This window comes from Apodemus sylvaticus, chromosome 8, assembly GCF_947179515.1.
Source record: "Apodemus sylvaticus chromosome 8, mApoSyl1.1, whole genome shotgun sequence".
NCBI classification, from domain to species: Eukaryota; Metazoa; Chordata; class Mammalia; order Rodentia; family Muridae; genus Apodemus; species Apodemus sylvaticus.
The window spans coordinates 107,231,617-107,246,408 of record NC_067479.1 but is presented as its reverse complement, the minus strand read 5'-3'; the positions used below and the strand labels follow the sequence as shown (position 1 = coordinate 107,246,408).

At 41.5% G+C, this 14,792-nt stretch overlaps 1 protein-coding gene across 2 annotated transcripts in view; it reads left to right on the top strand.

Annotated features, from left to right (window-relative positions):
• Cfap20dc (CFAP20 domain containing) overlaps positions 1 to 14,792 on the top strand; it is a 263,394-nt gene that overhangs the window by 85,411 nt on the left and 163,191 nt on the right. For both annotated transcript variants that reach the window (XM_052190249.1, XM_052190250.1), the window contains one exon: positions 3,769 to 3,883. In XM_052190249.1, the coding sequence (XP_052046209.1) occupies positions 3,769 to 3,883 (115 nt within the window). The remainder of the gene's footprint in view (positions 1 to 3,768; positions 3,884 to 14,792) is intronic.

Sequence of the window (14,792 nt, the reverse complement as noted above, 5' to 3'; positions counted from 1 at the left end):
ATGTGTGTCTCTGTGTGTGTATGTGTGTCTCTGTGTGTCTCTGTGTGTGTCTCTGTGTGTGTCTGATTATTATTTATATATTACATATATATATACACATTATATAGATCATTCTGTGTATGTTTGAGAACTTTAATAATTGCATAAAAGAGGAGTTGGGCTATAGAAATGGCTCAGTAGGGAAAGTGCTTGCCACAGAAACTTGAGGACCTGAGTTTGATCCCCAGTGCCCAAAGAAAAAGCCAGTTGAGGTAGTATGCACTTGTAATGCCAACACAGATGAAGCAGACAGTGAGGATCAATGAGGTTTGTCAGTCAGCCCGCACGCTGTAGTCAGTGTGTCCTGTATCCCATGAGAGACTCTACCTCATAGACCAAAGACAGATGAGGAAAAAACCCAGTGTTGACCTCTGGCCTCTACATACATGTATACACACACACACACAATGTTCAATATCATTAGTCACAGGGAATGCAAATAAAATCACAGTAACTGTTTCCCATTTACACTGGCTGAAATGTTACTTTCTAGTGACCTCAAAAAGGTGAGCATGTGGAAACCCTGCACTAACTTTGAAGAGATGTTTCTGTCAGCTTAGGGAATCAATGATCCCACTGCTAGTTATGTAGCAGGAGACAAGAGTACTTGCTCTCCAGAAGGCACCGCAGGCATGTCCAAAAGGCTCCAGCTATTAAAACTCAAAACTAGAACCCACTCAAATACTCAGCCATAGGAAAACAGATAAGCTATCTGATTGCCAAACTGAACTCAGCGATCTGAACAACTTATTGCTATCTGGTTAATGAGGATGCATTGTACAATCTTCATATTAAATGAAAGAATCAAACACAAAAGAGCCTGTTCTGTACAGTGCAGTCTGTAAGAAGATTGAGAACAGGGATGGCATAACCCCCCAGCGGCCAAGGATGTCTCTGCGACCTCAAGGGAACTGTCTAGAGTAATGGCTATAATTTCTTTGGAGGGGTAATTAAATTAATGTGCACAGTTACCAGAAGATACTGAAATTTATGTTTTGATGGTACAAATTTCCTAATACGGAAACAAGACAGGCTGCAGAGATGGATCAGTGGTTAAGAGTGCTTGCTGCTCTAGCAGAGAACCAGCGTTTGATTGCCAGCCAGGTCACAATGGTCTCTAACTGAAGCCCCAGCAGACCCAGTGCCCTGTTCTGGCCTCTGTGCACACTGCACTCATGTGCACACACTCCACACACACCAAATCAAATAATGACAGTAAAAAGTAAGCATGACCCCATACCTACTTTATGACCATTTATAGGACGGGTAGAGTGTAGGCCCTACAATCGCCCCATGTTCTGAACAGCTTCTAAATGCCTTACTGTGGCACAATGGCCGTGCAACTGACCCTGGCCCGAGCCATCTGCTTCCTGTACCTCCCCAGTCTAAACCGTGCACTTGCTGCCTTCTGAAGCAGACGATTTCTCATTATCTAATTTAGAACCTTTCATTTTCTTCATTCCATTTCTTGGCAACTTTCATTTTTTTTTCAGAGAAGTCCAAGAGACTGGAGACTTTGTCCTTCTCAGCTTTGGGACCCTGGTGTGTCCTCTAGCATGTCACCTGGCTCAGCAGTTATTGAATGTATCAGTAAATACATGAATATTAGTGTTGTCCCATATGCCAGTGTTGGCACTGGATGCTGCTGTTTGGACTACAATCCTTAATCCAAACTGTAGACAATTTCAGGGTTTCTTCCCCGCATATCAAAGCAGACCTTTAACCTGGGTGACATGACGTTTTGGCTAACATGACACCTCTCTTTTTAGCTCGTGTTCCTTTGCAGTCTTTGGGGTCCCCACCTCCTCCCTGATGGTAACATTTAATCTAATCATGCTTGCTTCTCACATCTGTTCTCTTCCTGTTGCTGACAGGATAGCACACACAGACTGTTTGAGGGAGGATCATGTGAAAGTCAATGATTTCAAAATGTCCCTCTACCATGGCAGGGAAGGCAAGGCACAGCAGCGTGGTAAGCCAAGAAGCAGAGGCTGCCAGAACCCTGCTGGACTCCACCGTGGCCTGTGGTTTCCTCAGCCCCAACTTCAGCCCACATTCAGAGGCAGTGCTCCCCTCTCAGTTGGGCCTCTCTAGAAATGTCCTCACCTAGAGTATGCCTCTGTATATTAAGTGAATCTTTAGTTTGCACTGAGGTTGATCTTCACACTTTTGTACACCATTAGTAAGGTATTTATGCATACATGGTGTTTTTATCTCTAAAACACATATGTTTCTATACTACTACAAGAGGTAATACTTACAAAAACAAAATTTAAAAGGATGATATGGAAGTTCTAATATATTTATTAGGTCAGTTGTCTACAGTTGAAGTGAAGGAGAGACTACAACATTGATGACTAAGACCATGTGAAGCACTCGAGTTAATGCAGTTGAAGTTTAATCCTTAGCTCAGATGATAGCTTGGGAAGCTTTCCTCCTTTTTATGTTAAATGATGTTATCCTTTAGTGCAGGAGGAATGGACCTTGGCGGGGTGTCTAGAGTGTACTCTAAAACCATCTCATGTTTTATTTAATGCTGGATATTTTTCCACATGATATAGGGACTACTTTATAGGTAATAATGAGATTAAAGGTATTTTATAGGAACTAATGAGATTAATAAAGCAGAGATAGGAAGTCGGAGGCATGGAATTACTATAGGATGGACTATATTGGGTTTTTGTTTGCTTGTTTGTTTGTTTGTTTGTTGCTTTGCTTTGGGTTTTGTTTTGTTTGAAATGGGATCTCATTATGTAGTTCTGTCTTGGTTGGACTCAGCATGAAGGTCATGTTAGCGTCAAACTCACAGATATCCACCCATGTTTTTGAAAATAATTACACTATAAATAATAATAATAATTACTTAAATGAAATGTCACCTTGAGGAACTAATCATTACTGAAGAGTGGGTGTGTAATACATCCACAGGGAAGTTGCTAACATGGGGGTAGCCATCTATTTTAAGGGGGAAAAAAAGGTTTTAAGAAATCATCAATTTGACAGTCCAGCAGCCCAGGATCGTTTGTGAATTTTCAGCCTGGCGTGTTACCTTAGAGACATACAGGAAGCAGAACATAAAGATGAGCCTCTATCAGCTTGAAGCAAACCTAATCTCTGTGATCATGGCTGTGGTCTAAATCCATTATAGATGCTCAGATGTGGTGTCCTTGGTATCACTGTGGGGTGACCTGAATAGTGAGGAATAAACTTGTGTATTAAAATTCTAGTTGGAAGACATGTGCTTAGGAAGTGAAACCGACACTTGGTGCTTCATGGCTGTCTCTTCACAGACTAGAAGCCTATGGAAAATGACAGGAGCGCTTTTAGGGAAAGAAACCCATAACGTTTTCCTATTTAGTAGGTGACAGTATGTCCCAAGGTAACACGCGCTTAAGGGGCTGGAACAAGCATGGTTATTAAAGGCTAACGGCTCCCAGTTCATACAAATTGAATTTTTCATAGGCTGGGGGACTGTGGAAATCTAGTGTAGAGTGAAGAAATAAATTAGCATATTAAGTGAATTTATACATGCAGGCCTGTGAGCACTTTGAATTTAAGGAAGAAATTTTATTACTTCTTGAAAGAAAATGACAATTCTTCAGCTCTGTGTTCGAACTCCATGTTATAAAGAGCCTATTTGATAAATTATATCATTGTGATGATTATCCAAAGAAATGTACTTTAAATTCATGGGATATTCTCTCTCTCTTTCTTCTGTTCCCCTCCCAGAATTACTGATTTAGGAAACATCAAAAGAAGATTGTATTTGTCAACAGTCCATAAGGAAGTGTCTTCAACACCTCTTCATGCAAAAATCCCACTCTTCATGATCAAGCGTAAAATCGTAAGTATCACATGAATGTTCCCTAAAAGAGGATTAAATTTAATTCCCAAGATATTCATTCTGGGCCTTCTCTGTGAATAAGACCTTTTGTTACATACCATGATGCTCTTAAAACTGAATAAAATATACATCTTTCCTCCTTGCCCCTTGACATCCACTAACTAAAAGAATATTATTCAAATGCAATGTCACCAAAGTTGTGAAGGAAACATACTAGAGAGAGAGAGAGAGAGAGAGAGAGAGAGAGAGAGACCACCAATTCTGTAAAAGGAAAAGAAAGTTGGCAAGCTACAGGCTTCATGCAAAAGACCACATTTGTGTGGCACTGGAGGGCATGTAATCAGGGAGAACCAGGAACCCAGCACCCTAAGCAAAAGTTTTACACATCCACTTTCTGCCGTGACAACAAACACCTGAGAACCATGGACTGCCTCTTTTCATGGAGATCAGGCGTGGGGAAGCATGGAGAAGACCTTTGCCTACAGAGTCTCGGCCTAATCCCCCGTAGAAGGCCTCTCTATGCTTCCAACCACAACCACCACCAAGCCTGTCACTACCATCAAGCCAAGGATGGTCACCATGGGGCCAGCCAGAGATACGCTCCCCCCACTGCCAGCCCCAGGCTAGACCGGCCCGTGGGCCCACCCTTCATTCTCAGTTCTTCTAGGACTCCTAGTGGCACCTGGATGTCCAAGGTTCTGAGAACCCCCACAGCCCTGGCCTCCACTGCATAGGTCAGCTCCAGCCTCCCCAGTCTCAGACTGTGCTTCCCCACCCTCACCCTCACCCCCATAGTGGTGTCCCAATGCTTCCCTACAGCCCACACCCACCCCAGCAGCAGTGGGATAAGCCCAGGCAAACTCCCAGCACCTTACAATAGGTCATCCTTGGATATGTGCACATATGATCAACGCTACATGGACCCTGTAGATGATGTGTATATTCATATGTAATTTCCATAATTTATACATAATTCATATTTAATTGTGCATATATCCTAATTTAATATGTATGTATGTATATAGGTAACAATGGGAACTCAAGAAGAGACTATCACGGATTTCAGAGGGGGATTCAGCACTTGGGAATATGTAGAGAGTTAGTGGTGTACATTCTGTATTCATGTATAAAATTCTCAAAACTTAGTAAAATTATAGTAATAACATTGCTAGTCTTAAAACATCTCATGTTCATTTCCTCATCTATAAGAGTAGATAATGTGAAGTATGTAAAGTACATGTACCACAAAGATGTTGGGACCTCCATGTCTAACAGCAGAGCTTCAGAAGAGTGCGTGGAGTGCAGTTAGCCCTGCAGAAGGCCACTTTAAGTGCTGAGGGCTGTAAAGCCCGGGGGATCACGGTCATAGTGCTCTCAGCCCTCGGGACCGCCACACTCCGCCCTTCACTCAGCTGCTCACCTGCCTTTGATTTAGTGGTCCTGTTTACCTGCCTGCTTTCTCCATCAGACCATGCGCATGTCCTTACTGAGCTTTTAGCCCTAGTTCATGTCAGTACATGGTGCACAGTAAGTACTTGAATGCTGGCAAGTCTTAATGTGCCTCCTGGTAAAATAATGAGTGTTTGGCAGCCAAATCACATAGGCTTTGTAATGTGCTCGGTGACTGCAGTGTCCAGGAGAATTCCAACCAGTGCTGAGAACTTGCTCATTCTCCTCCCAGTGCAGCAATGATGACGCAGGTTACATGCTGTGTTCCCACTGAGTCTCATTCAATCAAAGCTGAGGCGCCTTTTAAGGACAGTTTCTATCCCAAGTAGCAGAGAAGCGGAGCACATCCCTTCCTTCCAAGATGCCATCCCGAAGCACCACTACCTGTAGTGAGAATTTTGGGTTCTTTAAAAAACCCACTTACGTTGTATATGTTTTTGTTTTTATCGCAGGTCTGGAATAAGGGGCTGCTTCATAGCTGGCGATTAAGATTTGCTCCATGCACTAGCAGGGGCGTAATTTGTGCCAGCCACACATAATTTGAATTTAATTCTGGGGACTCTCAGAGGGTATAAGTGGGAAGGCCTGAGAGGGTGTGGGGGCGGCTGCCCCTGCTTGTGCTGGTTTCTGCTGCTGGTGGTTTCTTTTCTTGTATTTGCTGGATTGCTGGTTTGCTATTGCTGGATTGCTGGGTATGCCAATAATGAAGATTGGACTTACCCCAGGATGCCTCTAATCAGCCGGAAGTCATCTAAAGAGATCTGTGCCTCCTTTTCCCTTTAATGGTCCTTCTTTCCTACCTAGTGTTGAGGAGTTAGAAGGGATTTGGTGGGATAAGGGTTGGATGAGTGATAATTATAAACAAGCTGAATAGAAAATAGCTAAAAAGAAAAAGGAGAATACAAGAAAAGAAAAGGAAAGAAAAGAAAAGGAAAGGAAAGAAAAGAAAAGAAAAGAAAAGAAAAGAAAAAAATCATCACCTGCACACTGTTGGTATGAAATCTGCTGAGGGTTGTTTTTAGTTTTCATTGTTGTTGTTTGGTTGGTTTTTGTTTTGTTTTGTTTTGTTTTTGTTTTTTCCAGGTCATTCACATTTTTCTATCCATTATCATTTGTAGCTATCTTGATGGCAAACCTAATTGAGCATTCTACAAGCACTTCAGGTAACATTGAAAAGTTGGAAGACCTTATACAGATTCCTGACTTCTGACCCTGTAGACATGTCAGATTTCCTAATCTGAGCCCGTGGTTTTTCTAAAGGAGCAAAATGCATGAGTCCTCTCGGTCTTTAAGGTGACTAAGGCACTAAGAGGCCTCCCCCTTACTCTGTGTCTGCCTGGGGCAGCCGTGACTCAAAATAGAATTGCCAGAGCATTCACTGCTCCTTTGTTCTGTAGCTAAATCCTTTAGACACCAACAGGCAATAAAATTAAATTCTTATAGCCATACTGATCTGAATATTTATATATAGGCCATTTTCTGTTTCAATTATCTTTAAATGCTAACCTTCCAAATTTATTTTCCATAGTATTCTTAATTATAAAGATTCACTTTAACCTTTAAGTTATAGCAATTTATATTTTTAACTTGAGTTCTCAGTGGCAAGAACAATTTTAAAAATTAATAACTATCACATTAAACACTGGAAGTACCCACTTTGTCGGAACTCACTGAAATCCATTTCATTTCTTCTTTACCCTAAGTTCAGTTAGTTGCCGATGGTGTCGGGTGTACATCAATGTCTTGCTACTGACAAAACATGTGTTATAATGTCTAATAAATGAAATTGTTCGAGTGGGATGTTCAGTCATAAGATGTTGTTCAAAATTAATCACTCATTGGACATAGAACAAAGCATTGTGAATCACCATGCCAATTCTTTAGCTGTCTTCTGACTCAGACACCTAGTTTTTCTCATGTAAATGGATAAAATACCCTGTGAACTGAATTCTGGTGACATCTGTTATAGATTTTAATACAAGCTAGAGGTCTAGTACATTGTACCCAAAACTGCTCACAGACCTTCTTGCCCCATTTTCTCAAACATGTTTCCCTCTAAGCCAATATTTGGATTTTTTTTTTAGCAATATTTAATTTCTTTAATACCACTGAATGAGAAGGGATGAAAGAGGCAGGCATGCTCAAACACAAGGTTGTCTAATATTTATCAACTAGTCTCTTAACGTCTTTATAGCCTAGTCTCCACCAGCAAATTCATGGCCGTTATTTGAGAGTTGTAACTTTTTTATCTCACCTACATGATGTCAGTCTTTAAATCTCCATTTTTCTTATTCCTGTCAGGCTGATGCAGGTGCTGCATTTATTTGAGAGCTTGTCTTCTGATAACATGGGGGCTTGAGGAAGCCCCACCAATCCAAAGGCAATGTAGAAACAGATGGACTTTAAGGCCGCCTGTTCTTAATGCATATACACAAGGAGGGTGTGTTGGTAATGGAGTGTGGGCCTTGGGGCCTAATTACAGGCATCCAGATTCTGGTTCTGTTGTGTTTTGACTGCAGACCCTTAGGCCAAGTCTGTGCATTTATCAGCACTTCAGTTTTCTTGTCAGTTAAGCAGGATCAGTGGTGGAACTTGCCCAGTAGAGTTGGTTGAGCTTAATGAGTTTTGTATTAGCAATACCAAGCTCATAGTAAATGCTCAGTTAATATTAGGTTAAAAAAATGTGCTGTTTTCTCCAGACATGAACCCACTAACTTGTGCTATTGAAAATGAATGTCTGCACTGGTTTGTTTTAATTAAAGAAACATTAATTTACTAAATGCATGTGAATCCTAAAATAAATATGATCTTTCTTAAAGATAGTATAACACTACACAATTACTCATCGAAAACCAGGCCAAACAGCACTGCTATTCAAAGAAAATACCAGACATGCCTGGTCAAACTGGAAATGGGAACAGGATTTGGTGGTTTAAAGTAAAATTCAGAAGCTGGGTCACACTGCAGTTACAGTATCTAATACACAATAAACGATGTTTCAAAGATACAAAGTGAAAAAAGCAATGTGTAACCTGCAGGAATGGGGACATAAGGTGGAAGGGAACACCCAAATAAGGACTTCTAGCTCTTTCCAGGGACTCTGAGTTGGGAAGCATCTAATCTGAGAAGCTGAGCAGAGACCCTCTCAGAGGAAGTGTCACCACAACTGGAGTGCTCTGCGTCCAGTGCCCAGTGCTTGCAGCTGAAGGAGAGGGAGCATCTCTGAAAATTTGCAACATGCTTTTCTAAGTTAAAGAAGAGAAAGCATAAAAAGAGACAAGCCATCTGCACCATCTGTACCTAAGAGGAGTCACAGAAACCAGCTCACACAGCTAAAGTAAATCTCCAAACTAAAGGCGGCCTGGCCCAGAATTCAGATTCTTCCGTGCCTTTATAGAAGTACAGCCAGTGCTCCTCAAACTGCTCCATAAAACAGAGAGGAAAACTTGCTACCAAACTCATTTTATAAAATTAATATTACCCATGTTAAAAATCAGATCAGAATACAAAGACAAATATGATTATAGGCCACTCTCCTGATAGAAACACAGTTAGAGAACTTCTCAATTAAATATGTGCTGGCTGAATTCCAGCTACTCAGCAATAAGATCATTTACTGTGTTTGGGCTTCCTTCCAGAGATGATAAAATTACAAGACATGTCTTAGGGTTTCTGCTGCTGTGCTAAAACACCATGACCAAAAGCATGTGAAAAATGGGTTTATTTCATCTCAGAAGTCGTAGCATGTTATTGAGAGAAGTCAGGGCAGAATCTTTTTTTTTTTTTTTTTTTTTTTTTAGGTTAACTTCCTACTGAGAGCCTAATATTTTTTTAATTCGATATATTTTTTTATTTACATTTCAAATGATTTCCCCTTTTCTGGCCCTCCACTCCCCAAAAGACCCATAAGCCCCTTACCTCCCCCTGTTCTCTCACCCACCCCTTCCCACTTCCCTGTTCTGGTTTTGCCTTATACTACTACACAGAGTCTTTCCAGAACAAGGGGCCACTCCTCCCTTCTTCTTGTACCTCATTTGATGTGTGGATTATGTTTTGGGTATTCCAGTTTTCCAGGCTAATATCTACTTATTAGTGAGTGCATAACATGATTCTTCTTTTGAGACTGGGTTACCTCACTTAGTATGATGTTCTCCAGCTCCATCCATTTGCCTAAGAATTTCATGAATTCATTGTTTCTAATGGCTGAATAGAACTCCATTGTGTATATATACCACATTTTTTGCATCCATTCTTCTGTTGAGGGATACCTGGGTTCTTTCCAGCTTCTGGCTATTATAAATAGGGCTGCTATGAACATAGTGGAGCATGTATCCTTATTACATGCTGGGGAATCCTCTGGGTATATGCCCAGGAGTGGTATGACAGGATCTTCCGGAAGTGAGGTGCCCAGTTTTCTGAGGAACCGCCAGACTGATTTCCAGAGTGGTTGTACCAATTTTCAACCCCACCAGCAGTGGAAGAGTGTTCCTCTTTCTACACATCCTCGCCAACACCTGCTGTTTCCTGAATTTTTAATCTTAGCCATTCTGACTGGTGTAAGGTGAAATCTCAGGGTTGTTTTGATTTGCATTTTTTAAGATGCTTCTCCACCATCCGAAGTTCTTCAGGTGAAAATTCTTTGTTTAACTCTGTACCCCATTTTTAGTAGGGTTATTTGGTTTTCTGGGATCTAACTTCATGAGTTCTTTGTATATATTGGATATTAGCCCTCTATCTGATGTAGGGTTGGTGAAGATCTTTTCCCAATTTGTTGGTTGCCAATTTGTCCTTTTGATGGTGTCCTTTGCCTTACAGAAACTTTGTAATTTTATGAGATCCCATTTGTCAATTCTTGATCTTAGAGCATATGCTATTGGTGTTCTGTTCAGGAACTTTCCCCCTGTACCGATATCCTCAAGGGTCTTCCCCAGTTTCTTTTCTTTTAGCTTCAGAGTGTCGGGCTTTATGTGGAGGTCCTTGATCCATTTGGAGTTGAGGTTAGTACAAGGAGACAAGGATGGATCAATTCACATTCTTCTGCATGCTGACCTCCAGTTGAACCAGCACCATTTATTGAAAAGGTTATCTTTTTTCCATTGGATGTTTTCAGCCCCTTTTTCGAGGATCAAGTGGTCATAAGTGTGTGGGTTCATCAATCCTGTTCCATTGATCTGCCTGCCTGTCACTGTACCAATACCATGCAGTTTTCAACACTATTGCTCTGTAGTGTTGCTTGAGATCAGGGATACTGATTCCCCCAGAACTTCTTTTGTTGTTGAGAATAGTTTTAGCTATCCTGGGTTTTTTGTTATTCCAGATGAATTTGAGAATTGCTCTTTCTAACTCTGTGAAGAATTGAGTTGGGATTTTGATGGGTATTGCATTGAATCTGTATATTGCTTTTGGCAAAATGGCCATTTTAACTATATTAATCCTGCCGATCCATGAGCATGGGAGGTTTTTCCATTTTTTGAGGTCTTCTTTCATTTCCTTCTTCAGAGTCTTGAAGTTCTTGTCATACAGATCTTCCACATCTTTGGTAAGAGTCACCCCAAGGTACTTTATACTGTTTGTGGCTATTGTGAAGGGTGTCATTTCCCTAATTTCTTTCTCAGTCTGCTTATCCTTTGAGTATAGGAAGGCAACTGATGCGCTTGAGTTGATTTTATAGCCAGCCACTTTGCTGAAGTTGTTTATCAGCTGTAGGAGTTCTCTAGTGTAGTTTTTTGGGTCACTTAGGTAGACTATCATATCATCTGCAAATAATGATAGTTTGACTTCTTCCTTTCCAATTTGTATCCCTTTGACCTCCTTATGTTGTCTAATTGCCCGAGCTAGTACCTCAAGTACAATATTGAAAAGATAAGGAGAAAGGGGGCAGCGTCAGGGCAGAATCTTATGGCAGGAGCTTGGAGGCAGAAGCTGAAACAGAGGCCGCAGAGGAATGCTGCTTACTGCCTTGCTCACCATGGCTTGCTCAGCCTGCTTTCGTATAGCATCCAGGACCACCTGCCCAAGGGTGGCACCTCTCAGGTGAACTGGTCAGTCTGATTGGGGAATTTTTTCAATTGAGGTTGCCTCTTCCAAAATGAATTTAGCTTGACATAAAACTGGCCCGAACAACATATCAATCAATCAGATTGATGCGGGAAGGACCTTTGACAATGTACAGTATTGCTACAGGATGAAAGTCCTAAAGAAAGTTGGACTAAGAGGAACAGACATCAGTATAAAAAAGGATAAGTGTGACAGACCAGTAGCCAAAATTATTATAAGCGAAAGCCAAACTTTAAAATTTTCCCGGAATTAGAAATGAGATGAGTTTATCCTTTCTCCCCTCTGTTCCATACAGTGCTTGAAGGGTTAGCAGATTAGGAAAAAGGAAAGATACAAAAGAGAAGTCAAAGTAACTGTTTGCATATAATATAATCCTGTTTGTAAGAGACACTAAAGAGTCTTAAAATTGTTAAAACTTAAAATTGCTAAACCTGAAGCAGCAGAATATAAAATAGACATAGAAAAAGCAGTAATTTCTTATGGAACATGGAAGCAGTAAAGCTGAGAATATTCAAAGCAAATGAATAAAAAGATCATACTAGTGATGTAATAATGCCTGACTTGCGGTCACACTCTAGAGCCAGGGTTACAAGAACAAAAAACAAATCTGTGAATCATCGTATTAGGATCAAAGAACCTGATTAGGATCGTATTAGAACCTGAATTAAACCCACACAACTACAGATAGCTCATTTCCAAGAAGGAAACATGCATTAGAGAAAGATGGCTTCTTCAACAAATGGTAGAAGAAAAACTGGATACCTAAATGTCAAGGAGAGACACTAGACCCATGTTGCTAATTCTATATAAAAATCTATCCATCCAGTATCAAAGACCTTAGTGTACCACTTCAGTCCCTGACTCTATCATAGGAAGAAACTTCAGTGCATAGGCATAAGCAAGAACTTTCTGAAAACAACTCCAGGAGCTAATATAATGGAAACTGGCAGAAGAGGTTGGATGAACTTAAAAATATCTACACCACAGAGGAAACATTTGTATAGAGTCAGCCTGCAGAATGGAAAAAAAATCTTTCCTGGCTTTACATCTTGTTACAGGTGTGAGTCAGAGTTTGTAAAATACCCACTGATGTTGCCAGGTTTTTAAGTCCCAAGACCAAGAGTTGTACCAGATCACAGAATAATATAAATAAAAAGTTTATTAAGGAAAGAAAAAGCCATTCCCAAGAATTGGAGTGAGCTGGGAAAGGGCTCATCATTACCCTTTATAGGTCATGTGCAGTGCACCCTCTTTCTCTGAGTCTGTATGGCACAGGATTTTTCAGTTGTGTGCTCCCTGTAGCCTAGGTGGGAAGGGTTCCCAGCCCTCTACCAACTGGCTTTCATTTAAGCTGCTGCTATTCCCAGACCCTACTCTCCTGACAGTCTGAGAAGGGATTAATAGAGACCTAGAGTAGGTAAAGAACTTGGGTCCCCCCCACACTGAATAGCAAGTATTTCCTATCTGCATAGCCATCTTCCCAGCCCAGTTGTTAATTGTAACCATGTTTGAGTAATACCTGGGAGATGAGCAAAGTACACTCCTCAGTGTGTACTTGAGAGTGTTTCCATACATTTTTTGATCTTAATGCCTCCGGCCTGATGGATGGTTTCTTATATGAGGAAGTCGTGGGTCTGTGGACTGTATGTTGGGTGAGTGGATCATTGGCTAGAGGAGGTGGGTCTCTGACAGCACTTCACGGAAGGCTATGTCTTGCCCTGGCCCCTTATTGTCTCCTCTTCCCTTCTGGCTACAATGAGGTAGACAGTTTTCCTCAACCTCGCCCTTGCACATAGTGTTCTGCTTTATAATGGACCTAGCAAATATGAAACTTTCTAAAATATGTACCAAAATAATTCTCTTTTCTCAAGAATTTGTCACAGAGAAAATGTATTACTGGCATAATTTGACAACTCTAAATGTGTACAAACTTAAATAAGAGCTTGAAAATGTATGAAAAACTAAAAGAAACAAAGGAGAAAATCAAATACAGTGCAGCAAAACTGCAAGACCCCTCCCTTTATTTAATTATTCACTTTACATCCCAATCACAGATTCCCCTACCTCCAAGTTCTACCCTCTTTTCCCATTACCCTTCCCTCTTCACAGAGAAAGGGACCCCATCTCCTACCCGACCCTGTACCAACCTACCCTGGCACTTCAAGTCTCATCAGGACTATGTGCATCCTCAAGGCCAGATAAGGCAGCCCAGGGTAAACGGATCCAAAGGCAGGCAACAAGATCCAAGTCAGAGATTGCCCCCCCCCCCCACACACACACACACACACAGTTTAATTGGACCAACATGAAGACCAAGGCTGCACATCTGCCACTCATGTGTAGAGGACCAAGACCTGGCCCCTGCATACTATTGGGTTGGTGGTTCAGTATCTTCAAACTCCCATGGGTCCCGGGTAGATGACTCGCTAGGTCTTGTGGTGTCCTTGACCCCTCCTGCTCCCACAGTTCTTCCTCCAACTCTTCCACAAGACTCCCCAAGCTCCACCTAGTGTTTGACTATGGTTCTCTGCATCTGTTTCCATCAACTGCTAGAGAAAGACCCCCAGAAGACAGTTATGCTAGGCTCCTGTCTGCAAGCATAGCAGAGTATCATTAATAGTGTCATGGGTTGGCTTTCTCCCATGGGCTTGGTCTCAAGTTGGGCCAGTCATTGGTTAGCGATTCCCTCAATCTCTGCTCCATCTTTATTTCTGCACATCTTGTAGGTAGGGCACATTTTAGATCTAAGGTTTTATGGGTGGATTGGTGTCCCTCTCTCTGCAACTAGAAGTCCTGCCCAGCTACAAGAGGGTGGCCACTTCAGGCTCCATTTCCCCCATTGCTAGGAGTCTCATCTAGGGTCACCCCCCATTCTCTGAGGAGCCTCCCACAGCTTGTCCTAGAGATGCCCCCACCACCAATTTTCCTCTCTCTCACAGCCCTCCCCTCCTTCCCCAACTCTCCCCATACCTGCTCACCAAGCCCATACCCCTCCTTGTCCCCTCCCCCACCCATTTCCCTCTCTTCATCTATTTCCAGTGTCTATTTTGTTTCCCCTTCTGTATGAGATTCAAGTGTCCTCCCTTGGACCGTCATTCTTACTTAGATTCTTTGGGTCTGTGGATTGTAGAATGGTTATGCTATAGTTTATGGCTAATATCCACTTATAAGTGACTACATACCATGCCTGTCTTTCTGGGCCTGGGTTATCCCACTATTAATGATATTTTCCAGTTCCTTCCATTTGCATGTAAATTTCATGATGTCCTTGTTTTTAATAGCTGAGTAATGCTCTATTATGTAAATGAACCACATTTCTTCAGTTGAGGGGCATCTAGGTTGTTTCCAGTTTTTGAGTATTTTGAATTAAAGCTGCTGTGAACACAGTTAGACAAGTGTCCTT